The 26,005-nt window shown below is 38.2% G+C and overlaps 1 protein-coding gene across 4 annotated transcripts in view; it reads left to right on the top strand.

Moving 5' to 3' along the window:
• pcx (pecanex) overlaps window positions 1-26,005 on the top strand; it is a 514,715-nt gene that overhangs the window by 264,158 nt on the left and 224,552 nt on the right. For all 4 annotated transcript variants that reach the window (XM_067155270.2, XM_067155269.2, XM_068229749.1 and 1 more), the window contains one exon: window positions 14,769-15,491. In XM_067155270.2, coding sequence (XP_067011371.2) covers window positions 14,769-15,491 — 723 coding nt within the window. The remainder of the gene's footprint in view (window positions 1-14,768; window positions 15,492-26,005) is intronic.

Below are 26,005 nucleotides of genomic sequence, written 5' to 3'. Positions count from 1 at the left end.
GATGCTATGTGACATTGCTAAAAATTCTGAAGCTTTTCATCCAAACCCCATGGTGTCTGCCCTTGTATTGAAGGGATAAGTTCAAAATCTGCTTCTCCTGCATGAAGGAGAAAGATAAGACGGTGCTGAAAGATTTAGGTTCGCCGGGTAAGCATTTCTGGAGAAGCTCTCGGTGAAATACAAGCTAGCATCACACTATAGTGATGTCAGGTGCTATGAACCGAAGTCCAATGTCCTTTAGCAAGCCGAGTAGCAGTTGAACTCTTGATAGGGGTATTGTTCGTCATGATTTACACAGCCAGGCGGGAAGTATAATTTACAGTTTCCAAACTAGCTTTCAAATACAGAAGTGTGTGAGAACGCACACTTTTCTCAAAATTGGGTGATGACGCCTCAATCTTGCAGTGTGAGTGTACACGCTGAGATCAGAAACGTGCAACAAATCTGGGCGATTTTGAAAAGTGTGTTTTATATCAAACAATGTTTGTTTGTCCAAACCTTGTCCCGTTTCTCTAGGGGGTTGAATATGAGGCGAGATGAATCTGTCGTGGCGGGTTTTAATGACCGGATGCCCTTCGTGACGTCAACCTCATCGAGGGATTCAATGAGGTGAAATGAATGACGTGTTATATGATAGGAAGGGAGAGTGTGAAACCCGGTGCCAGCACATAGCCTACCTCTGTTGAATAGCACCAAGGGGTCTGCTCAAGGTTTAATGTTTCCATTCGACAGACGAATCGCCATCAACAGCGTCAACTCCTTCATAAACCGTATCATCAACAAATTCAAACACCGTCCTAAAACCACGTTATCTAAAGACATAACAAAACCAACTGCATTTTCCACTTTCACTTTCACTCAAGATGCTTATAAAATAACTCATGTTTTTAAAACACACAACATGAAAATTTCTTTTAGAACTAACAATAGAAATTTTGATATTTTACACAACTCTAAATCACTAAATAAATCTAATGCTTTTTCTAAATCTGGAGTATACAGATTCAAATGTAACAACTGCAGCTCCTCCTACATCGGACAAACCGGCCGCAACTTCAATATAAGATACTCCGAACATATCAACGCCATTAAATACAACAGATTCTCTGCCATAGGACAACACATACAAGACTCCAAGCATAATTTCACCAATATTGAAAAGACCTGAAAATACTTAAAATCATTAACAAATGCCCCCTCTTAAGCACTACTGAAAATTGCTTTATTCACCTTGACCAATACTTCAACCCTAATTTCAATTTAAACAATATTTCTGAAAAACCCAACATCCTTTTTGACTTCCTAATTCTTCTCAAAAATTCTAAATTTCAAAACCCCAATTCCATGCCTTAAAAAGTTCTTACCCACATTTTCTCCCTCCAATAACCCACCCTCCACACCCACCCTAAACTACCCCTCCATCTCCCTATCTTATCCTTCAACACCGTTTAACTTCAATCTCTTTTATTCTTCTCTTATTCCACTATTCCTGTTCCTCTATTAATTTATCCTATCTTTTCTTTTCACCTAAAAAAAAATTCCACCTTCATTTCGGTTCTTTTCATTCAAATTTAACTTTTGCCTTGCACCGACTTCGACTACTTCAATCACGACCTGAATTTTTTACGTTTTAAAAAATAGCACACTCTGCATATATGTTTTAATTTGTTTCCAGTATTGCGCTTTTTACTATATTTTTTTCTCTTCACAATTGTTTTTTTCACGTCAACTGTTCCAAAAATTCTACAGGATCACAATTACTTATTCAATTATATTGAATTATATGTATCTATGTATACTTACAATCCCGCAACCGAAGCAAATACTGGATCATTAAGCTATTCTTCATTTCACGTTGGCGTTTGAAACCACAGTGCCTGATGTTGAATATATCGCGCTGATCACCGGGAGCTGGCAAGTTACTTCAATTGATCTACTCATCTTCAGCTTCAGCACGATTATGGATCTTCATAATTGTGTGTTCGGCCAACCTCTTTATTTATTATTTCAATTTTAACTAAGATACTTTTCAATACGGAACAATGAAATTTTTATTTTTAAAAGTACAGTACCGGTACTTCCTCAAATTACCGCAATTACAGGACGTCAACATCAAGATCCGTAAGTATGCCGTAGCCGTCCTTTCGTAAGATACAGTTTCATGAAAAACGAGTAATCGAGGATTTAGCGTTGATGGGACTGAAATTTCTGGACGGTGGATCTGGGAAATAATTTTTTCAATGAACAGATAATGCAGGATTTTTACAACGTGATTTAATTAGAATGCTCGCGGGACCACGTGATTTGAACGAATAATACGGTGAAACTTAGTTTCCGGGAGTGTATCTCGAGGTTGTACTGTATTAAATTAATGTTGTGATGGTCCACCTTTCAATACTGTAATATGCAATATTTTGAATTACATTAACTAGGGACTAGTTTCGGCCTGGGCTGGCCATCTTCAGCCTTAATGTAAAACATCTAATATCTAAAGAAATGATGTACATAACACACAGTTGACATAAAACAAAAGAACAAATATACAATTGACATTAAAAACTGGGATGAAATTATGAGTAAATTTGAAAATAAATTAGGCTCTAAATTCTTAGCATCTTGAGTATGCTGATCATCGAGACTTTTTCATGTACTAATATTCATAGAACTGTTAGTTCCATCACTGCTAATCATTACAATTTCAGTTGTAAAACGGGGAGCTGCTAAATGTTGAACGTGTAGTCTATCACCAAATCTAGTTGAGTGGTGATAGCCGTATGCAAGTCACTGGATGCCGCTGTAAATAACCACCAGCTGACGCAGAGCTGGTGGATGGTGTTTCAACGTCAATCAACATAATAAACTGAAATGTTCTCGTAGTGCTTGTTAAAATCATGCTGAAATGTTGGACACTGTCAGGACGGCACATGAAGCGGTGGTTAGAACAGATACATTGTGTCTGGTATAAAATTTGCAATTCATTGCGGTGTCCATGAAGTTAACCTGAATAAATTGGATAAAATTAAATTAAGGAATTGAAGGAGAGGGTGTGTTAGATGGCATAGGTTATATAAGGTGGGGTTGAAGGATGTGGGGAAAAAGGATGGCTGCTGAGGAAAGGTGCTGGTGAATATTATGAAAATCTGAATTGCGACTTCTTGGTTTGACGTTTCTAAAAATGGGAATTAGAGGGTCGAAAAGTATATATTGCTTTTCTGAAATTTCATTAACGTTACGGAAAGCTGCTTTATACGTATAGATCAATATTTCAACCCGAATCATAATCTTAATGAAATTCAAAATAGATTTGAACTGTTAGATAATAGTACACTTACAGAGAATGAGGAGGTAGAGGTAAATTGCAGTATTCTATTAGCAGCAGAAAGAAATGGTTTGATGCGGCATGTCAGGAAGCATTGAATGAAGTAATGGTTGCGGTCTAATAGGGATCCTGTTATAGAGCAAGCCTACCAAGAGAAACAGAAAAATTGCAGTAAATTGGCATAAACAAACATTTTATATCACTCCAAGATATAAACAGTACATAAATCACAGTAGCGAGTTAGCGAGGTGCAGGATTCACACATTGTCCGGCATCCTGTGTATCTACAATATAAAATAATGAATGTTCCCTTCCCTTAGCGTTCGTCATCACTGGCATCGGTTCTGTCCAGCAAATTAGAGAAACTCTTCTCCACCAGGAATGGAATCCCAAGCATGTTTTATCTATTTGCGAATCTGCCTCACTTCTGCGCACTTGATTTTACCAGTAGGCGTAAATTTGTGCGCTTCATCTGCCATCCGACATGTGTACAGTTGTTTCACTGCCGCCTTAAAAGGCCAGTTAATGCACGCGTCAAGTGGTTGAAGAACGGATGTTAAACTTTCTGGAATTATTAACAAGTCCGTTCTACTCCTTGTCAAAACATCGTGAACTTCTTGAGTAGCGTGCCCGTGAAAACTATCTAAAACGAGCATACTTCTGAGATTTAGTAATGCTCCAGGGCGCCATTGTCAAACCTGCTATTTGGCTATTATCCATCCACCCTTTAAGTTTCACTTTTACGATAACGCCTTTCACGTTTATTTTTGGAATTGTTTTTCGTTTAAATATGACGTATGGGGACAGTTTTCTTCCATCTGCGGTTACACAAAGCATAACCGTACATCTTTGCTTCTCATTCCCGCCAGTTCTAACCATGACGTTGGATGCACCTTTTTTGTTTACAGTACAATCAAGCCGCATTTCGAAGAAAATTGGTGTCTGATCTGCGTTGCCTATTTGTGAAAGTATCTAAGAGTTATTCTTGCGTAAATTGATTACATATTTGTGAAAATTCAGAATTTTATCTTCATAATCTGTTGGAAGACTCTGCGCGATGGTAGTTTTTCTTCGAAAACTATAGCTGTAAATACAAACTATGTTACAAGTGTTATTATTTTTTAAATATCCACCTATTCAATACAAAGAGATCGTTTTTAGAAATTAAATATTATTATAAAATGTTAAGGGACATGTTTTGCCCATATTAAGGGCATCATCAGCCTCAAACTCAAACCTGTATGGTGAAAAATCAGGATCCTGATTGCTCTTACAAGTTATAAAAAGAGGATATCAATGTAGGTGTCTGTCCGAACATAAAAATCATTAGAATGTCCTTGGCTAAAATCGCAGTATCAAGCTCCATGTCAAAAGTTCACATGATTATACTTTCCGGAGCGTTGAGTGAATGCGCCCAAAAAACTTGTTGGGGGTAGAGCAATAAACGGCTCAATCTTTATAATGAAACAGAAATGTGCCTCCTTGAATTCTCCTGTTAGAGGATAAGAAAAAGCAAAGCTGATAGACTGTTAAAGATGTCAATTTCGTATGTTGTGATAAGACAACAGCCCTCTTAAGTGGCTCTTCAGCTGCCTATAGTCTATTTAACTGGCTGAAGGAGTGAAAGTTGAATGCGTTACAATAAGATAACATTGTGGGAGCAAGGAAAAAACATTCGGTTGTCTATAGACATATTTATCTTGCTTAAAGGAGCGAAAGTTGAAGGTATATAGACACTGATAGAGCTCTTTGCTGTGAAGTCTGTAACAAGAGGAGAGTGAATGCTTAGGAAAGGTATTTTTGAAGGGAATGTGGGTTTAAAAAAAAAAAAAAAAAAAAAAAATGGAAAATGTATAAAACACTTACCCTTTTGCCTGTAAGGATGTAAATCAGTTATGGAAAGGTTAGTTGAAGAAAGTGTTGAGGGAAATTTTCGAGATATTAAGGAAGGTAATTGGGCGGGCCAGTTTCAATGCCGTAAGATATTCACCGCTTTTATACATATCAAATATTGTTGTATGCAGAACATTCTTATTGAAATCATCGAGGTCCGTCACTGGCTTCTTCCTCTTAGGGTTCTTCCCTGGCAGCCTGAATACTGCATTATTTTTATATCCGTAGCTTGTTTTATCCTCTGTACTGTTCGCAGGCTGATTCCACACGCGAGTGCTCTCTTCTTTTGAGACATGGCAACATGGTGTTCCTCGCCTTACCCGCCTGCTACTGCATGCTTACAAAATACAAATACACTCTAAATAGTATATCCCTTGCCTGTCGATGCAATACTTCTCTTTTTGCTCTTCCTGGATCCATCGTACATATGCAAATAATTCCCTAAATTCTTTGGTTATAATATTTACAAATAAAACTAGGAACATTCACTCGTGACCCGCACAAACAGGCACCTCTTACTGAAATTATTCTATTGGCTGAGCGGAAAACATGTCATACTACAAAGCATGCGAAAGTTACTGCGCAACCCTCTTCAAACCTCCTTCCCGGCTGCGTTCTACTCTAATGTATATGTAAGATTGTCAGTACTATACTGATAAACAAAATTGTATTTAATAGCAATATTTCCCGCTAGATTCGAGCTTACATAAAATCAGCTTCATGGTCCGTATCGCACTTCAATAGATTCACAATTAAGTATTTATTTATTTTCCACCTAGTCGATACAATGAATGCTTAAGGCAATTTTTAATGGTCAAAAGTGGTACATGTTTCGTATATTATCAACATCTTCAGCCACATAACACTGTTTAGATGAAAAATATATAAAATTGACAAAGTAATGCTTTAGAGGAAGTGTCCTTATATATATATATATATTTTCTCTTGAGTTATTTGTTTGTTTTAATCTTGTCAATCTTATGTTAATTTTAAGGACACTTCCTCTAAAGCATTACTTTGTCAATTTTATATATTTTTCATCTAAACAGTGTTATGTGGCTGAAGATGTTGATAATATACGAAACATGTACCACTTTTGACCATTAAAAATTGCCTTAAGCAATCATTGTATCGACTAGGTGGAAAATAAATACTTAATTGTGAATCTAGATTCGAGCTTGACGCAAATAAAACCCGCACCCCAATTTCTTACCCCAATTTTTTTTAATGTGCGGGGATTATTCGCGTAAATACGGTAATAACATTTGTAAAATGTATGGTACAATTAATACTATAAAGAAAGGCTTCAAACCAAGTTCATGAAGGATCATAAGGGGAACTTCATAACTGAACAGAGTAACCTGCTCTCTCGTTGCAAGGAATATTTTGACAATTTACTAAACTGCCCTGATCCAGAATAACCAATTGTGAAACCAGTGTCCTAAGTATGCCTATACTTATGAGGAGGTAGTAAATAATAAAGTTTCAGGTAATAACATTCTAACTTATCCCAAGGATTTGGCAGGAAGAAGTTATGCCTGTAGAGTGGAAAGAATCTCACAGTGCCACTACATGAAAAAGGAGACAGAAAATATTCAGAATTACCGTGGGATATCTCTTGTTAATACATCTTATAAAATTATATCTTTTATTCTACTAAATCACCTGAAACCATATGCAGAGAACATCATTGGTGATTACCGAAATGGATTTCACAGCAATAGATCCACAACTGATGACATATTTGCAATCAAAGTGATAAGTGAGAAAGTGTGGGAATATAATCAAAGTACTCACTATTTCTTCATTGATTTCCTGAAAGCATATGACTCAATTCAATCTGTGGAATGTCATGACAGAATTTGTCTTCCCTTTTAAACTCATTAACCTGTGTAGACTGTGTATGGATGACAATACAAGTAGAATTCTCTTGAATGGGAAAAGATCTAACACTTTCCAAAACAAAACTGGTTGGAGACAAGGCGATGCTTTATCCCCTCTTCTTTTCAATATTGCTTTCGAAAAAGCAGTGTAATTGGTTCCAGCAAGAATACTTCTCGGACGGTATCATAAAGTGCTTGCATATACAGATGATATTGTACTCGCAGGGAGAAATTAGATTGAAATACGGAAATTGTTCATTGAACTTGAGGACACAGCGTTAAAAGTAGGCCTCAGAATTAACGACCAAAAGACTCGGTACATGATAATAAAGAAGAATATTGACACGAATCAGAACTGGTCACCTCTAATTATTGGTAAACATACTTTTGAGCGAGTTGAGCTTTTGAAGTTCCTAGGAGTTATGATTAGCGAACAGAATCAAGGAGAAGTGGAAATCAAATTTAGAATGCAGAATGCTAGCATGGTGTACTACTCTCTACAGCTTCTATTGGGATAAAAAAAATTGACGAGAAATACAAAACTGAAAATATACAATACTGTCGTCACGCCAGTTCTAACTTATGGTTCAGAATCGTGGAGTTTAACAAGAAAAGATCAGTTGCAGGTTTTTGAAAATTAAGTTTACAGGAAAATTTTTGGACCTACTTTGATTCAAATCAAATCAAATCAAAATCTCTTTATTTGCAAATGAGGTGTCTACCTCGGTGGCAAATGGTACACTAAAATACATTATTGTCAAGCACTAAATATTAAATTAACAAGAGAAGAAAATTTTTCCTATAATACAATATTATACAATTTACGCTAACAATGTCTTCTATTAAACACACAGCTCATCCTTAATAATTTTATATTGTTTACAAAATTCTACTTATAATATCTCCTGTACTACTTACAAATATAGTCAACTGATATACAGTATGTGGCATTACTTCAAATGATACTATACAACTGGTATAACATTAATATTTACATTGCATTTATTTATTTACTATTTTTTTTTACCCGTTCTGGATCCTAAGTAGCATAACGACCTGCTGCGTCTTAACCAGAGCCCCTTTTGCCACCACTTTTCAGAGTTCCTGAAGGGCCTTCACAGCTACCGTAGCGGTCCCAGGGCCCTCGAAGTCCCCACTGTACTTCATCCCTACAGGCAGTCCCCTACTTTGGCTGTCCAAACTCCTTAGACCAGGGGATGGAATTAATTTATTCACACACATTTTTTTATTTACAATAACCTGCACTGGTCGAATGCCCTCTAACACTTCATTTATTTTCTCTGTTGCTGTTTATTCTCTTCTTGAATATCTGTACAGATTTTGGAAAAGGATCAAACACTACCCCTGGTAAACTGTTCCACTCCTTCACACCCTTCCCAATGAATGAAAATTTACCCCAATCGCTTCTGCTAAAATTCCTTCTAATTTTATATTTGTGGTCAGTCCTGCCGATATAATTATTTTCCAACTGAAGCCTCTCACGGATATCTCCCCATGCTTCTTCTCCTGTATAGGCTCTATATAATCCTGTAAGTCTAGTTTTCTCCCTTCTCTTACTTAACGTTTCCCACCCAAGTTCCTTTAACATTTCTGATACATTACTCTTTCTCCTGAAATCCCCTGTTACAAATCTTGCTGCTTTCCTCTGCACACTATCTATTTCTTTTATTAGGTGTTCTTGGTGAGGATCCCAAACACTGTTTGCATATTCCAATAGTGGACGAACCATACTCAAGTAACTTTTTTCTTTTAATTCTTTGTTGCATCCTTTAAGTAGCCTCATTATGACATGTAATGATCTGTATGCTTTCCCAACAATGTCATCAGTATGACCCTTCCAGTGCAAATTACTTTCAAATCTCACACCTAAGTATTTGCACTTGCCATCTTTTGGGATAACTACCTCATCCAAAGTATATTCAAATTCAGTTTTAAAGCTCTTGTTTGTAAAAGTTGTAACAGTTGATTTGCCTCCATTAACCTTCATATTATTTTTTTCAACCCATTGTTGGATGCTTTCAAGGTCCCTTTGTAATTCTGAACAATCCTCAATGTTGTTTATTTCTCTATAAACAATTATGTCATCTGCATACAATCTTATTTTTGATGTTATATTGTTCCCTAAATCATTTGCGTATATTAAGAAAAGTAACGGACCGATTATACTACCCTGTGCAATTCCCTTCCAAACTTTCTCTTCCTGCGATACATTATTTCCTACTTTGACTTTCTGAACCCTTGAATTTAGAAATGCTTTTATCCAACGTGTAACCCTTACATCCAATCCTATTCCCTCCAATTTCTTTAATAATATTCCATGTTCCACTCTATCAAAGGCTTTGGAAAGATCTATGGCTAAGCAATCTAACTGACCTCCTGAATCCAACTGATCTGATATGTCCTGCTGAAATCCCACCAGTTGTGCCTCACAAGAAAATTTCTTTCTAAATCCATACTGGCTCCTCATGAACCAATTTTTATCATCACATATCCATCTGATGTACTTCGATATTAAACTCTCCAGAATTTTACAAACTATACTGGTCAGGCTGATTGGTCTGTAGTTCTCTGGTTTCCTTTTATCACCCTTTCCTTTATAAATTGGTATTATTATAGATTCCTTCCATTCCTTTGGTATTACACTATTATTTATGACATAGTCAAAGAGAAATTTTAAATAAGGCACTATGTACCGCCCCATTGTCTTTAATACCTCCCCAGTAATTTGATCACTTCCTGCTGCTTTTCCTTGCTGAAGCAGTTGGATTTCTCCGAAAATATCTTCGTTTGTGAATGAGAAGCTTCTTGTTTCCCTCTGTCTCTCTCCCTCTCTATCTTCTGTTTCGGTTTCCAACTCTTGACAATCATCTACTGAATCTCTAAATTCCCTACTAAATAGGTTTGCTTTCTCAGTATCTGTTAAATAGTGTTCACCCCCTTCTCCCACCATTGTAGGAATTTGGACTCCTTTTCCTTTTTGATTCCTGATATATGAATACAGCTTTTTCCATTTCCCTTTGTGGTCATTACCCTCTTGAAGTATGCCATTCATATAATTCTCTTTTGCTTCCTTTTTCACTCTATTCAGTTCCCTCATTAGCTGTTTTCTAGTTTCTCTACTCTCCCTACCCTCTTTGATTTTCCTGTTTACTATTCTACATTTTCTTTTTAATCTTGTATATTAAACAGGGTCTGAGGTCATTTTACCCTTCTTAACAGGTACAAATCTCTTCTCTCCTTCCCAAATAATTCCTTTAAATTTAGCCCAAAGTGTATCCACGTTACTCCCTTCACTTATCCAACAACTGAATTGTGATTTAAGGTAAGTCCCAAATTCATCGACTTTAGTTTTTCTGTACAATTTCTTGTCTTGTGTAACCCTGTTATTAAGCCTTTTTGGTACGAGTCCTACATCCATTATTACAGCCTTATGGTCTCCTATTCCTTCAATTACCTCAGTTTTATCAACAATTTCCCATCGTTTAACCAAGAATACATCTAGTAAGTTATTGAGACGAGTCGGTTCTTGTACTACTTGTGTAAATCCTCCCTCCCAAATTAACTTATTTGCCAGTTTCTGTTCATGGGCTTCACTTGCAGCTCCTTTCCATTCAACTTTAGGCAAATTTAGATCTCCCGCAATTATTACCATATTATTATTGTTTTTACGAGTATAATCTATTATTTTTTCAAAGATTTCCATGTCTCTTTCCTCTCTTCCAGGCCTGTGTGTTCCTGTAATTCCCACCTCCTTCATATTATCACAAACTAATTTTATCCCTAATATTTCATCCCTTTCATCGGTAAACCATTCATGTGAACAGTAAGTTTCCTTCACCAGAATAAACACCCCCCCTCCCTTTTCATCTCCTCGGTCTCTACGATAGACTGTGTACCCTTCTGGAAATACTTCTGTATTACCCACCCCTTCTCTCAACCACGATTCCACTCCTATCACCACATCAGTCTCATAAGATTCCATCAATGTACCGAATTTTAATTGTTTATTTACTACACTTTGACAGTTTACCAAGAGCAATCTCAGACCCCCTTCCTCCCTAAAACTTGACTGTTGCAATTGGGTAACTTGAAATTCCTTACTATCCTGAGTTTCATTTTCTAGTTGACTGAGCCAGCTTGAAGTACAGCTGGCTCTTTCTACTAGTTTTCCTGGTCAGTATTATAACTCAAGGGAGTTGCCTGTTTTACAGTACATATCTTAAGATTAATAAAATCTAGAACTATATTTGCTATCTTTCGTTTACCTGAATTGTTTAGATGGAGGCCATGTTTTGTATAACAGTATCTCTCAAAACTGCTGCATTCAATAACCTGAGTATTCCGAAAATGTTTACAAATTTTAACAATATCTGTATTGACCTTGTCCACTTCAATGTTCACACACGAGTCTCTACTCAAATCATGCCTGTGGGGCACGTTCACTACAAAAACGTTAGTGTGGGTCAGCTTTCCTAGTGTATGTTTAAGTTGTGATCTTACATTCTTGGCGTCGTCGCGAGCTACGTCGTTCGTCCCACCGATGATAAGGACTGCATCGCCGCTCCCGAAGTTCCTAGTTGCTGCTTCTACGTTTTCCACAACACTGCTGATAGAAGCTCCTGGATATATTTCTCCGGTTGCTGCTATATTCTCGTCGTTAATCACTCCTGCAATTCCCCTTCCTTGGCTATCACCAAACACAGCTACCTTCGCTGATTTAGGCCTAACTGGGTCTTGAATCTGAATTCTAGGCCTAAATTTTAAACTCAGCACGGCAATGGATAACGATGATTTGGTTTCACGCGCGCGCGACCACTTTCTTCCAGGATTAAATTATTTAGGGCAGAAAACCTATTTCTAATGTTTATTTCCGGAAATTCAGTTGTAGATTTCTTCTTAGCCGGCCATCCACGAACTACTTGACACCACGTGCTCGAGTTTGTTACTTGTACCGGTATATCACTCGAAGAATGGTCAGTCCCAAATTCTAGCGATCGCAGTCTTTCTTTTAATTCTTGATTTTCAACTTTAAGAGTCTCATTGTCCTTTTTTAGAATGTTTATAATTTCTAATGCACTTTTATATTCCTCATCGACTGTTTTCGGTGCTTCGTCAACGCCGTCCCCAACAACAACATTCCGAACACACTGCTCACAAATCCAGTCAACATTTTCATTAGTTTTTACGTCTCTAGGGCAATTTCCGCACTTATAATGCCACCATCGATCACATGAATCACACAACATTCCATTTTTCACTAATTTTCGACATTTTCCGCACTTTTCGTCACATTTTATGGTTAATTTACTCGGAGAATAAAACACTACGTCGTCATTGCCGGGCGCCATTTTGAAAAAAACTATATCTATATCTATATCTCAAACCTGGAATAAGAGATTGAATAAAGTAATACACTCACTATCATGGCAAGTCAAGATCTTCATTTCCAGGAGAATTCAATGGGGCTGGTCATCTTCTATGGATGGAAACTGATAGGATGGTCTTACAACTCTTTAAAGAAGAACTAACAGGAAAAAGACCAGTGGGAAGACTATGTGAAATCTTCCAGCTATATAGACGTTTGAATGCGAACAACTGGCAAGAACTCGCCCATGGGCAATCTCATTACTCCAGGTAGGTTGGACTATTTGTGCGGTGTCTACAGAGCTTAATGTGGCTTCATCTGTTGTTGGGAGGGTTTGGAAAGTATTTCGTGAAACTGGTACATACACACGAAAGGGAGAAAACAGAAAACGTTGGCCAGAGAAGAACGATATGTGGTGAATAGTTCTCTCCACTGGCGCTCTGTGACTGCACGCGACCTACAACCTGATCTATGAGCAGCAACTGGTTGCAGTGTCAGTGACCGAACGATAACGCAGCAGACTCCGAGAGGCAGGTTTAAAACCTAGAAGGCATCAGGTCCCTGGATTAACTGTCGAGCAAAACAGAGGTCGACTTCGATTTGCTGAGGACCATAGGAGCTGGCAGCTGCGTCACTGACGCAATATATTGTTTACAGATGTGTCCCGCTTTCGTCTAACACGGTGTGACGTGTATATCATCATCGTGGTGCACGTTATAACGAAGCAGCAGTCCAGGGAATGGACAGATTAGGCTGTAGCTTAGTCATGGTGTGGGGTGGCATCATGTTTGACGAGCGATAGGACCTACAGCTAATCAGAGGCTGACTTAATGGCCAGAGGTGCATCATTGAGATTGTACTGGATCATGTTATGCTCATAACAGTTGTAGTGGGTCCCCAGTTTATCCTGCAACACGACATTGAGAGAGCCACCATGGAAACTCTACTGGACTTCGCGATTCAAACATTAGACTAGCCTGCTCTGAGACCTGACCTCAATCCCATTGAGCACTTAAATGGTAATTTTAAGACCTGGAGCTGATGTTTATAAGTTGGGTTAAATAAAGGTTTCATTTTCCAGATAATTTGTCTGTTTCACTCCAACCATTCCTGAAAATATAATGCAGGTGTTTCAAATGTTGCCCCTTTAATTTTTTTGAGCAGTACATATTTTTTCCTTTGTTTATGAATAATTTTGCACGTGAGATTTTCTTCTGAACATGCAGAGCAAAGTTCTTTGCGAAACGTAAATAATTGTTTGTGCTGTCCAAAAGCTTATCGTGTCTAGAGTAATTTTCTTGTCCTGTCATACTCGATGCTCCTTAATATCTATCTTGTTGGTTTCACATGGTTAATGATGATAAGATGCACAAATGACTTTTTATGGCAGCATTACCTGCGTGTACCACCTGTGCCCTCAATAGCCAGCCGCCACGAGCGGTGCAACAAGCTGATGACCCATGGTGTAGTGCATTGTAACGGATAGTCTGTTGATCTTTGGCGGTTGAGCAGTTGTTCTCCTCGTTAATTTCAGAGACTTCTGTCATCGTACTTGCTTGAATTTTATCAGTGCAGGTTTAAACATGGTGAAAATGAAATGTCGTATGGCTTTTAGTGCCGGGATATCCCAGAACGGGTTCGGCTCGCCAGGTGCAGGTCTTTCTATTTGACGCCTGTAGGCGACCTGCGCGTCGTGATGGGGATGAAATGATGATGAAGACAATACATACACCCAGCCCCCGGGCCATTGGAATTAACCAATTAAGGTTAAAATCCCCGACCCGGCCGAGAATCGAACCCGGGACCCTCTGAACAGAAGGCCAGTACGCTGACCGTTCAGCCAACGAGTCGGACTTTAAACATGGTGAGAAAATGTAAGTCGGGAAGGCATAGCAGCACAAATATTCAAAGCATTGCATTTGTCACCTGTATCATTGATATCTGGCCTGCTCACTCATATGAGTTCCTTGTCTTGTTCTTTCTTGTTTTGGCACACACCTGAAGTGTGCCATGCAAGTATTACATTGAACATGTTTTTGAAACTTCTTCATTAATACAGGACACCAGTATCAGTGTCTTTCGTGACCACAATAAATTCTCCTGTTTCCAGTTTCTCCTTTACTTTAATCTTGTTCATTGTCCACAAATTACTGGTTGGATGCATTTGTTTCCTACTTCTGTTTCACCAGAGGTTAAGAGCAAGACTACCAGGTCGGCCCTCAAAGCAGGAGCATGGTGGTTTGTATTGTAAGATTTGACTAATAATTGTTGTATGTTTCCTTTCCAGGTGCAGTTTGTCGTAACATACATTGCACCCTGGCAGATCACATGGGGATCTGCATTTCATGCCTTTGCACAGCCGTTCTCTGTTCCCCATTCAGGCATGTTGTTCCTGCAGGCTGCCGTGTCAGCCATTCTTTCTGCACCTCTCAGTCCCTTCTTGGGCAGTGCCATCTTCCTCGCATCATATGTTCGTCCAGTGAAATTCTGGGAGCGGGACTACAACACTCGCCGGGTGGATCATTCCAACACGAGGTTATCATCTCACCTGGAACGCAACTTAGGAGCAGACGATAACAACTTAAATTCCATTTTCTATGAGCACCTCACTCGATCCCTTCAGCATTCCTTGTGTGGAGATCTCGTGATGGGACGGTGGGGTCCCGTGACTCAGGGAGACATCTTCGTCCTCGCTTCGGACTACCTCAACTGCTTGGTGCATGTCATCGAACTGGGCAACGGCCTGGTGACGTTCCAGATGCGTGGCCTGGAGTTCCGTGGCACATACTGTCAACAGCGAGAGGTCGAAGCCATCTCAGAGGGCGTGGAGGACAACGACGGGTGCTGCTGCTGTGAACCGGGTCATCTCCCTCACATGTTGAGCATGAACGCTGCCTTCAGCCAGCGCTGGCTGGCCTGGGAAGTGACTGCTACCAAATACGTGCTCGAGGGCTACAGCATCTCGGACAATAGTGCCATCTCCATGTTGCAGGTCTTTGATTTTCGCAAGGTCAGTGCCCTTTTATTCATCCTTGAATTTCAGTCTCTTACAAAAGTGTTTGGGTCACATGTTGAGCCTGATCAACTTGTAGCTAGCTATCGTCCAGAGATACTCCCTGAAAGTTTGATCAAGTTACATGAAGAAAAAAGGGTATCTCACTGAAGTTGAACTGAAAAACCACTGGCGGAAATGCTTATCACTAGTGGTCACTACTGTGACATCAATTTAGTATTAAAAACTTCATTTTTTGTCCGTATTGACTCAAGATTTTACAATGCTTAGTAAAGCTGAATGTTCCACCTATTCAATATGTTATCGTAATGGTCTATTTAGAACATCACATATTTATTTAACTTATCATAAAATACATCTTTGGGACCGGTTTCGGCAATCCACTATGCCATCATCAGCCATTGAGTTTTTTATAGCAAGGAACATTCAAAAATTTAAAAATATGCAATAGCAAGTCCTATTCTTACATGAAAAACATTAAAAATATAGCTAAATAGCATAGGCCCATTGTACTATACAAATAACATGTCTTTTTTGAAAATACAATATTATTTAGTGCATCTAAAATTATTTTTTATATATAATTGGCAAAGTCTATGATTTGGTGTACCTTATGTACAATAGAATCATGTAAAATTGATAAAAGAATCTACTTTTGCCATTTAAACCACAGTTTTAAAACAACAAGTCCTATTTTACATGGAAAATATTAAAACTTGGCTAGTTAGTATTAACCCTTTTTTATGTTATACAAGTAACATGTCTTGTTAAAAAATATAGTATTATTTGGTGCGTCTAGAATTGTTTTAGGTGCTTAAGAAGACTATGGTTTGATATAGTTGATACACAGGAAATTTTCTATAAAATTGATGAATGTTTCTATAAAAACCTCTGTCATTTTTTAAACACAGTTTCTTAGTTCCTCATAATATGCGACTTGTACTGTTTTAGATAATAAATACAGGTTCTTCTTCCTTAAAACTTATTGACACAACAGTCTGTTTGACTATATAAGGAGTAGGAGATTCTGATGTGTTTTTTCTTGTTTGAGTATTTGAACCTTGCTTCTAGTATTTTCCAATGTAAATAACTGTGTGGCTGAGGCCGAAACTATGGTTAAGATCTTGAATATTATTTTATGTGCCAGATGGAAATGGGCCGTAAATAGTGTTAATCTCGAACCAGTACGGACCTAAAAAAGGAAATAGTGAAATGAGAATGAGTTATTGAGAACGATACGCAGTACCAATTATATATAAAAAATAATTTTAGATGCACTAAATAATATTGTATTTTTCAAAAAAGACATGTTATTTGTATAGTACAATGGGCCTATGCTATTTAGCTATATTTTTAATGTTTTTCATGTAAGAATAGGACTTGCTATTGCATATTTTTAAATTTTTGAATGTTCCTTGCTATAAAAAACTCAATGGCTGATGATGGCATAGTGGATTGCCGAAACCGGTCCCAAAGATGTATTTTATGATAAGTTAAATATGTGATGTTCTAAATAGACCATTATGATAACGTATTGAATAGGTGGAACATTTAGCTTTACTAAGCATTGTAAAAACTGTGACATGAACCCTACATGGAGGTAAAACCTCGTTAAGACGTTTCTGCAGGGAGCAAGGAAAAGGGACTTCGAATTCACGACGTACTAAGCGGGAAAACATGTTAATGAGGTTTCACTGTAGTCACTATTGTGTGTAAATGAAGATGAAAAAACACACTGTCAGTGATCTAGAGGAGTTACCTGGCTGGAAAGTGAACCCAGAGCCCTGTGAACCAAACAGTTCTCGTACAGAAATGTTCTCCTCTAACTCGTAAACTGTTTTGACTTTTATTATTGTTACATTTTTTACTTTTCTTGTGTGTCATTTACTTAATGGTTGTTTAATTGGAACTACACTATTTTCTACACGTAGCATTATAGTCACGAACATTGTAAATTCGGGGGTGTGACAAGTGCCTCTGTTTTTATCTGACTTTTTTCTTATCCTACACTTCGCATATGAAAACTGAAGGCCCACCCTCCTGTTGAAGCTGGGAAGTAGGAACGAGGCTGAGAAGACCTGGGATTGACAACTATAGAGCGTTCCAACCTTAAATTGCAGTACAGCGTAGATGGAGCGCACTGGTGCGAAATCGACTCGTGGAGATCACGCTCGAGTGTGACTCAAACAGGGCGTCACAGTTCCAAATTTTTCGTTTGTAATTTTTATTTTAAGTTCCTTCATTCATACATTAATATTTGTAGGCACTGGCGTTGCTCTCAGACATTGGACGAACACCTTCTATCATTTCTGCAAGGCCTGATGTTCCCGCTTTGGATGAACCGGGTTCGGGAGATGAACTTGAGGATGATCTGGACGATGAAGAAAGTCTTATTAAAAACTTTTCATCATCAACATCGTCCTGTAATTCGTCTGCTTTCCACAAATCTCATTTTTCTTTTCCTTTACTTCGTTCGCGTAATTTGCCCAATTGTCTGATGTTTTTATGGCATAAAAATGTTAGTTCAGCATTTGGAACAAAGCCATGTTCATTACCCGCGTAGACTAAGGCAAATCACGGTCCTCGGCTTTTCGGTGGCTTAAGTCCCAAACTCGCCCCTTCAATGGCGCCTGCCATGCACTTTTCACTGTCGTATCCTTCCATTCTTTTGTCACTGTCTGCCCAATGTTTACCCACGATGCATCTGTGTAAATTATAGCTTTCTTTTGTGCCCTCAAACGTTTTATCTCCCTGAGATATCTGTGCCTCCAATTAATAATTTCATTGGTTTCAGTGAAAGCTGCTTTATTACCCCGACTTAAATAACGGAAGCCTATATCATGTAAGAAGCGATACAACGTAGTTTTAGAAAATCGCGGCAAAGAATCTTCTCCATTTACCCGACTCAAAATCACGTTCAATGTCGGTGGTATGTTAGCAAATAAAAGAGAGTGAACCACCCGACGCACTCCACTTCGCACAATTTCATCATATTTAATTTTCCTTGCATTTTTCTGCCATCCTTCTCTCTCTTTTTTTTTTTTTTTTTTGCTTTCATTTGCGGGAGTTCGCAAATGACCATGTGTGTGTTCCTTATAGCATAGATTGTTCTTTCAGAACAACCTGTAGCCTTAGCTGTTTCACTGACTGCGCTGCTCATATTCATAGTCTTCAAAAAATAATCCAGGATACTCATTATAATATTGCGTTATTTTCCCCTGAGTTTACCTATGGAACGTTTCTTTTTAATTTGACGATCCATTGTATATCCTTCTGCACTTTTTCTTCGAACTAAGAACACCCCGCACGAGCACGAACTGACAACTACACAGGCTACACAAACACAACAAACACAATCCACTTGTCCTCAAGAACTATACATTTATCACTGATCTTGTCCGGCTCCATGGCTAAATGGTTAGCGTGCTGGCCTTTGCTCCAGAGGGCCCCGGGTTCGATTCCCGGCTGGGTCGGGGATTTTAACCTTCATTGGTTAATTCCAATGGATCGGGGACTGGGTGTGTGTGCCGCCTTCAGAATTAGAATTCATCATAGGTAGGGCCCCATTCTTATAGACGTGAAGGTCACCTATGCGGCGTCAACTCAAAAGACCTGCACTCAGCCTCTTTGTAGGCCACACGACATTAAATATTATTGATATATATCACATCTTTATTTAATGAATCTTATAATACTGATTAAATGAACACCACTGCACATGGCTGTCAGTATATTTAAAAGCTCAGCCAGCCAGCCAGCCAGCCGAGTCACGCGCGAAACCAAAATTCAAGGAGATATTCCTCCTGTCACAAATTAAGAACTAAGCAAGATAAAAACTTCGGGATTGTTTTAAAAATAACTTCCATATCTGAAGACCATTTGCCTCGCTTTGAGCCCCCATGCAAATTCAATAGGAAAGACGCTGGTCAGCGACTGACTTTTTCGTGCCTGCACATAAAATTCCCTGAACATGACTGAAAATAAACGCATGTACTGCATTTTGTTATCATTTAAATTTAAAAATAAACTTATCTACATCGAGCTGAAATGTTTCTTTACCAGCAGTGAAAAAATTAGGAAAATTATGAATATAATGTAGGACTTACGACATAAGTTCTATGCAATTAAGATTTTGCATTTGGCAAAACTTTCCCTTATATTACCATTTTCACACTAATTTTTTTTTCTTTTCATTTTTTTGTTGTTGACGGCATCAAATGCACCTTGAAATTCTGTACATAACACGATATTCACCCATTTTAACGGATAACATCCTGATTTACGGATATTTGGCAAACCCGCTGCATTAGAGTAGGACAGCGCTATCTGCTGTACTGCAATTTAAGGTTGGAACGGTCTATAGATGTGACACTGACGTGTCATGATTTAACACGATTAATATTAAGTATGAAAATTAATTCTGAGCCATCACATTTTTGCGTTACAGACCGACTAGGTTAATTCATAGTTGAAGAGACCAACAAAAGAAAGAAAATATTCAAGATTTTGAATTAGACAGGTTTCAATTTTTTTAAAGACTTTTATTATAGTAGACATAAAAATCAGTGCAATTATATAAATATGTATTTTTCATGACTTATTGAATGAAATTTTATTGCAGCCGAATGGCCAGTTGGTACATTTACATTTAATACATTAATACATGGAAATTCTTTATGTAGCACTTGGTGATATTAAGATATTATAATTAGGTCTCTTTACTGTACTCTGTCACTGTTTTGGTTCTTTTCCTGCATACCTCTATGTGATACCACTCACATCTTTTACCACATAGCGTGCACTCGCAGTCCTCTTTAACTTCGTAGTAGTGCGCCATCGCACAGAGTTTGTGGTGAAACCCATGTATAGCCAACCTTGTTACTACATTTCGTAGCTCCTGGTTTGTGCCGGTCCATTTCCTCTTCATCGTGGCATCAGTTGTGTAGAATTCTGGCCATATTTCTTCGCATTTCTTTCTTCTTTCTTCAAGGATCTGCGTGTATTGGCGTGTGGATGGTAGTGAGTGTTTACATCTCAGGTCCTCGATGTAATGTTTTCTTTGCTAGTACGTATACCAGTCTTGACTGTGTGTTCATTGGCAGACATAAAGCTCTTTTGAGGTATCTTGCTTTGACTTTCTCCATGGTTCTTAGATCTGCTAATGATAGATTTTCCCAGATTATTTTGACCCCATATGTTATGATCGGACTTATTGCTGCATGGAATATTATCATTGCTGATTCTAGAGAGTGTTTGTGCAGTTCCTTTATTCTGTAGGTGGCTCTAATAGCTGCTGTCGCTTTTTCTTTGATATGGATTCTAAATGATCTCCCTGTCGTCTGAAGTGTAATTCCTAGGTACTTATATGTGTGTGCAACTTCCAGGTGTCTGCCTTTGAATTTTATTCTTTCACTTTCTGCCACTCTTCCGCCTTTTCTGAAGGTCACTTGTATTGTCTTGCTCTCATTTATTTGCAGGGAGTTTTCTTCCGCCCATGTCTCAAGGTTGTTGACAGTTTGTTGTAGACTCTCTAGGCTGGTTGAGAGAAGAACCATGTCGTCTGTATACATGTGCAGTGAGGTTCCTTTGTTGTTTTCTATTATTCTTATTATGTCCGATGTCAGTGTGTTGAAGAGAATGGGTCTGATTGGGTCCCCTTGCATGACCCCGTTGGTCTGCATTATGTCTTTTGAGATCGTTATACCGTCGTTTATGTTTACTACGTTGTAGGCCGGTATGTTCCTCAACAGGACAGCGATGCTGTGCTCTTCTCCGATCATATCCGCTAGTTTCTTTAGCAGCTTTTCTCTGTTCAGGAGGTCAAAAGCCTTTCTATAGTCGATGAAGACTGCGAGTACTTCCCTTTTGGGTGTCTGAGTGCCTGTTCTATTTCTTCTAGCAGATTTCTGATCGCCTGGATGGTGTTACGTTGTCGTCAGAAACCATATTGTTGTTCAGGGATCAGGTGGTCTGTCTCTTGAACCAGTCTGTCCGTTACTATTTTTGAGAAAATTTTGAAGTCTGTATTTTCCAGGGCGATGCCTCTGTAGGAGTTGGGGTCTGCTGTGTCCCCTTTTCCCTTATATAAGACTGTTATGGTGGAGCTTCTCCATGCTTCTGGTATTTGTCCTCTTTCCACGCATTTGTTAAACAGGTCTGTCCATGTTTCTGCGAGCCAGTTCTCCGTAGCCTTGATTTGCTCATTGTAGATCCCATCTGGGCCTGCTGCTTTTCTATCCTTCGTCTTAATAATTGCATTTTTCACTTCCTCTTTGTTTAATTTGATGTTGTTAGCTCTGGTTTCTGCTCTTGTGTGTGGGATATCTTTTGGTATTGTCCGCTTTACATTGAGGATATCGGAGAAGTGGCTTTCCCAAGTGTCCATGTGTATTGTGCTATTCTGGCTACTTCTCGTGGCTGACAGGGCAATGAATGGGCTTTTAGTTGCTTCTTCTGCTATGCTCTCAGCTTCTCTTTCTTTGTGTTGATTTTTCTTTTCTATCAGCATTTTCTTGTATATTTTCCTTTCTGTTGAATGTTCTTCTAGAGCTTCTCTTTGATTACTGTCTCTGGCTCTGTGTAGTGCCTGTAGTGTTGTTCTACGTTGTATATAACATTCTGCATTGAACCACGGTTTAGCCTTTCTTTCCTTATGAGGTATGGCTGCAGATTTAATTATTTCCTTGATTGCAGTAGCAGCCTCATCCAGGTTGTTTTCGCTTATTAAACCTCTGGTTTTGGTTATTTCAGCGCTCAGGTTAGGCAGTGCGTCCGGGTTGATTTTCCTCGTGAATTTTTGTTTCGGATTGCTTGTTTGAGTTTTCTTTCCTGTTTGTCTTAGGGTTAGGTGTGTTCTTATTGTATGTGTTTTCTGAGCGGAGTGTCCGCCGACGTCCATAGTGCTTCTTGTGTTTCTGGGATTAGATCTGTTCCTTTTGTGAAGATTAGGTCTATTGCCCTTTTGCCATTGTGTGCGAAATACGTCATGAGATCCCGTTTATTTACCAGCTTATAACCCTCCTCTTCCGTTAGTTCGAGTATTGCTTTACTTTTCTGGCCTGGTTTATCTAGTCTGCAGTTTAAGTCTCCTGTAATTACTATGTTTTGCTCTTTCTTGACGTAAGTAATGATTTTTGCGAGTATTTCCGTCACGTCTTCCACTGTTGCTTGAGGTTGTATGTATAGTCCTACGATTGTTATGTGTGCTGTTGTAATGATGACAATGTTTTCTTCTTTGTAAATGATCTCTACTTTGCCGATGCGGTTGTTGTAGAGACATGTCACTCCTCCAAAGGGTCTTCCTTTTTCCTTCTGTTGTGCTAGGACGTGTATGTTATAATATCCGGGTATGTCCCGTGGTTTTGTTAGAAATATTTCTGTTAGGATGATTATATCTTCGTTAAACATTGTTTGTTGCGTTGAAAGCCGTGTGACGTTTGTCAGTCCTTCTACATTCCACAGTAGAATGGTTAGTTTGGTCTCATCACTTTTGTCGAGTCTTTCTTTGGTGTAGCATACGTATTGTTCATCTTTGACTTATTGGATCATATGATGTAAATTTCATATGTCATACTCATTTTTGGAGATTAAAAATACCAAGTTCCTAATTTTTAGTTTCTTAAAGCAGCTCAATATCTTTGTTAGTTTTTAACTTTTAATCTTTCATTCAGGCAAAATTTTTCCAGATTATTGAGTGTTTGGAAAGTTGTTTCACTCGGATTTCGTTGTCCTCCTACATGGCATGGCCTGCTACTGTCGTACAATACGCAGTGAAAACTAAGGCCCATGAAAGAGACGGAACAGAGAGAGGGTGGGACTAAGTCACAATATACAGTAGAAGTCCATTATAGCGAGAATTCATAATAGCAAAAAATGTACTCGCTGTAGCAGATTGTCGTTATACCCGATTTTTGTATAAAAGTCGGAAGAACCCCCATACACATTAAAATCGGAATGAAAAGGCAATCAGTTTGTTTAAAACTTGCGTTTCCGTGGATGATATCCACACTACGGCTTACTTGTTTGTTATTTTTCGTGAAAGTGTGAATTTAATTTCATTCTGAAAAAATTATAGTACCGTATTTCTCCGAATCCAAGACGAACCCCACTTTTTCCTTCAAAAATTTAAAACAGGCTCAAAAAGTGCTTTGTAAAATCATATGAATGCCTTTGTTGTACAGTACGCATTTTAGACGCCGAACATTGGCTTTCATTATGTTTTTTTGCACAATTGGATGGTGTTATGCATCACTTTACCAAGCGCCAAAAATAGATTTTGAGATATTGATACAAACACAAAATCCTTTGTATTAGTTCATATTTCCTGTTAAATGTGAGGTACTGTACCGTTCCCGTCCAAAACAATATTCAGAGATATCGTAATCTATAATCTTCATTTCCGTATTGACAATTGCACAATTAAAAATAGGAGAGGATTTCCACCAATCAATACTTATTTATTGTATATATTAAACTACAGGACCGGTTTCGACCTGATATTCAACTAACTTCCGTATTTAAGTCTTATTCACAGTTACAACTGTCGATGTATTGACCACCAAGCAAGAACGAATGTTCATGTACATGAAGTGTTTTTATGTATTGTTTTTATCTTGTACATATATATAAGTTAGTTTAGGAAAAGTCGTGTTTTATACACTAGTTTTAAGGCCTTCAACATTTTAGACATACAGTTGCAATATTGCACAGAATGACATATACGCCAGCTCACGCTAAGACGTGCCCCATTTGTATGTAACTAAATGTACATCATCATCATATGGCATTCCTTCAACACCACAATCTTAATCAAAGCTTCATTATATTAATATGTATATATGGTTCAGCTGAAGATGACCTTGAATATCAGGTCGAAACCGGTCCTGTAGTTTAATATATACAATAAATAAGTATTGATTGGTGGAAATCCTCTCCTATTTTTAATTAATATTCAGAGAGCCGCGTATTCGGTTCGTAAAAATATGATCAGGGCAATATAAATTAAAAATCTCAGGATAAAATATACCATGGGTATGTGGATGGGAAACTAACATAATTCCGAAATAAAATTCAAAATAGGGGTAAGATAGATTTATTATCTAAGAAAACATTATTGAAACTCAAAAATAAACAAATTAATATGAAAACAATTCAAAACATGGCTCAAATAAATGCCAGAAATTCCAATATGTGCCGTGCACATAATTAGCACAAAATTATTACTTACTTTCTCCTCAGCGCTACAGCCCGTGCAGGGCCTTGGCCTCTCTGACGATTGTAGCCCAATCTTCACAATCTTCTGCACGCCTCCTCCATCTTCTTATTCCCATCTTTCTTAAATCCTTGTCCACATCATCCAGCCATCTTTTCCGGGGTCTTCCTTTCCATCATCTACCACCTGGATTTCCCTTATAGATCTTCTTGATAGCCCTATTATCTGGCATTCTCTCCACATGTCCCAACCACCTTAATCTGTTGCTTTTTATTTCGGTTACGATATTTGGATGTCTATAGAGTTCTTCCAATTCCTTGTTTTTCCTTATTCTCCACAATTCCCCTTCCTTCACTGGGACAAAAATCTTTCCCAGTATTTTTCTCTCCCATCTGTTCAACAGTTCTTCATCTACTTTGGTCATCGCCATGTTTCAGAGCCATAAGTTACTACTGGTCGTAATACTGTTCGATAAACTGTCAACTTTAATCTTCTACCAAGGCTGCGTGATCTAAACAATTTCAATAAAGCTAAGTAAGCCCTATTGCCTGCAGCAATCCTCGCTTTTATTTCCTCTTTCATGTCATTATCTTTTGTCACCAGCACTCCTAAATACTTAAACTTTTCACATCTCTCGTAGTTAATCCCATTTAATTTTATGCACTTGTCTTCCCTTACTATGGTCCTCCTAGATGTAAACAGGTAATGAGTTTTGGCATTATTCACTCTTAGGCTCATTTCACCTCCTTCCTTTTCTAATCTATCCACTCCTTCCTCTAGGTCTTTCAATCTTCTAGAGAGCATATCATCATCATCAGTGCTACCTCAGACTACAGTGGTAACACCAAACAAGGCACAAACAGAGTTAAAAGGGGAATGTAAGAGCAAATTGCACAATATAACAAATCACTACACACTCGGAAAAACAGTAGCTGGCATTACGCGGATCTCCAACAAAACATGTACGTAAATATCAGTAGGGCCAACTAGTGAACAACAAACCGGGAAGATGAAAAGGGCTGGGAACCTACCAAAGGCATGGACATGGCTTAGATTGCGGATTCCGAAATAAATGGCCGTGATCCTTAGATTTGAAAAATATTATTTACCAAATAATTTTACAAATACATTTCACATACAATTCCGAGTTACGAGCTATAAGTTCAGTGATATACATAGCTTATTTCGTAGCAGTGTAAATTCAAAATTTCAAATCAACTATACATCTATTTACCAATGCAGTTGTACAATGCAATATACAGTGAAGTGGAAAAGTTTCTCCAAAATCTAGCATACCTCA

This window comes from Anabrus simplex, chromosome 11 (genome assembly GCF_040414725.1).
Source record: "Anabrus simplex isolate iqAnaSimp1 chromosome 11, ASM4041472v1, whole genome shotgun sequence".
Taxonomy (NCBI): Eukaryota; Metazoa; Arthropoda; class Insecta; order Orthoptera; family Tettigoniidae; genus Anabrus; species Anabrus simplex.
The sequence above is the reverse complement of the archived record's forward strand: the minus strand, read 5'-3'. Positions and strand labels throughout refer to the sequence as shown.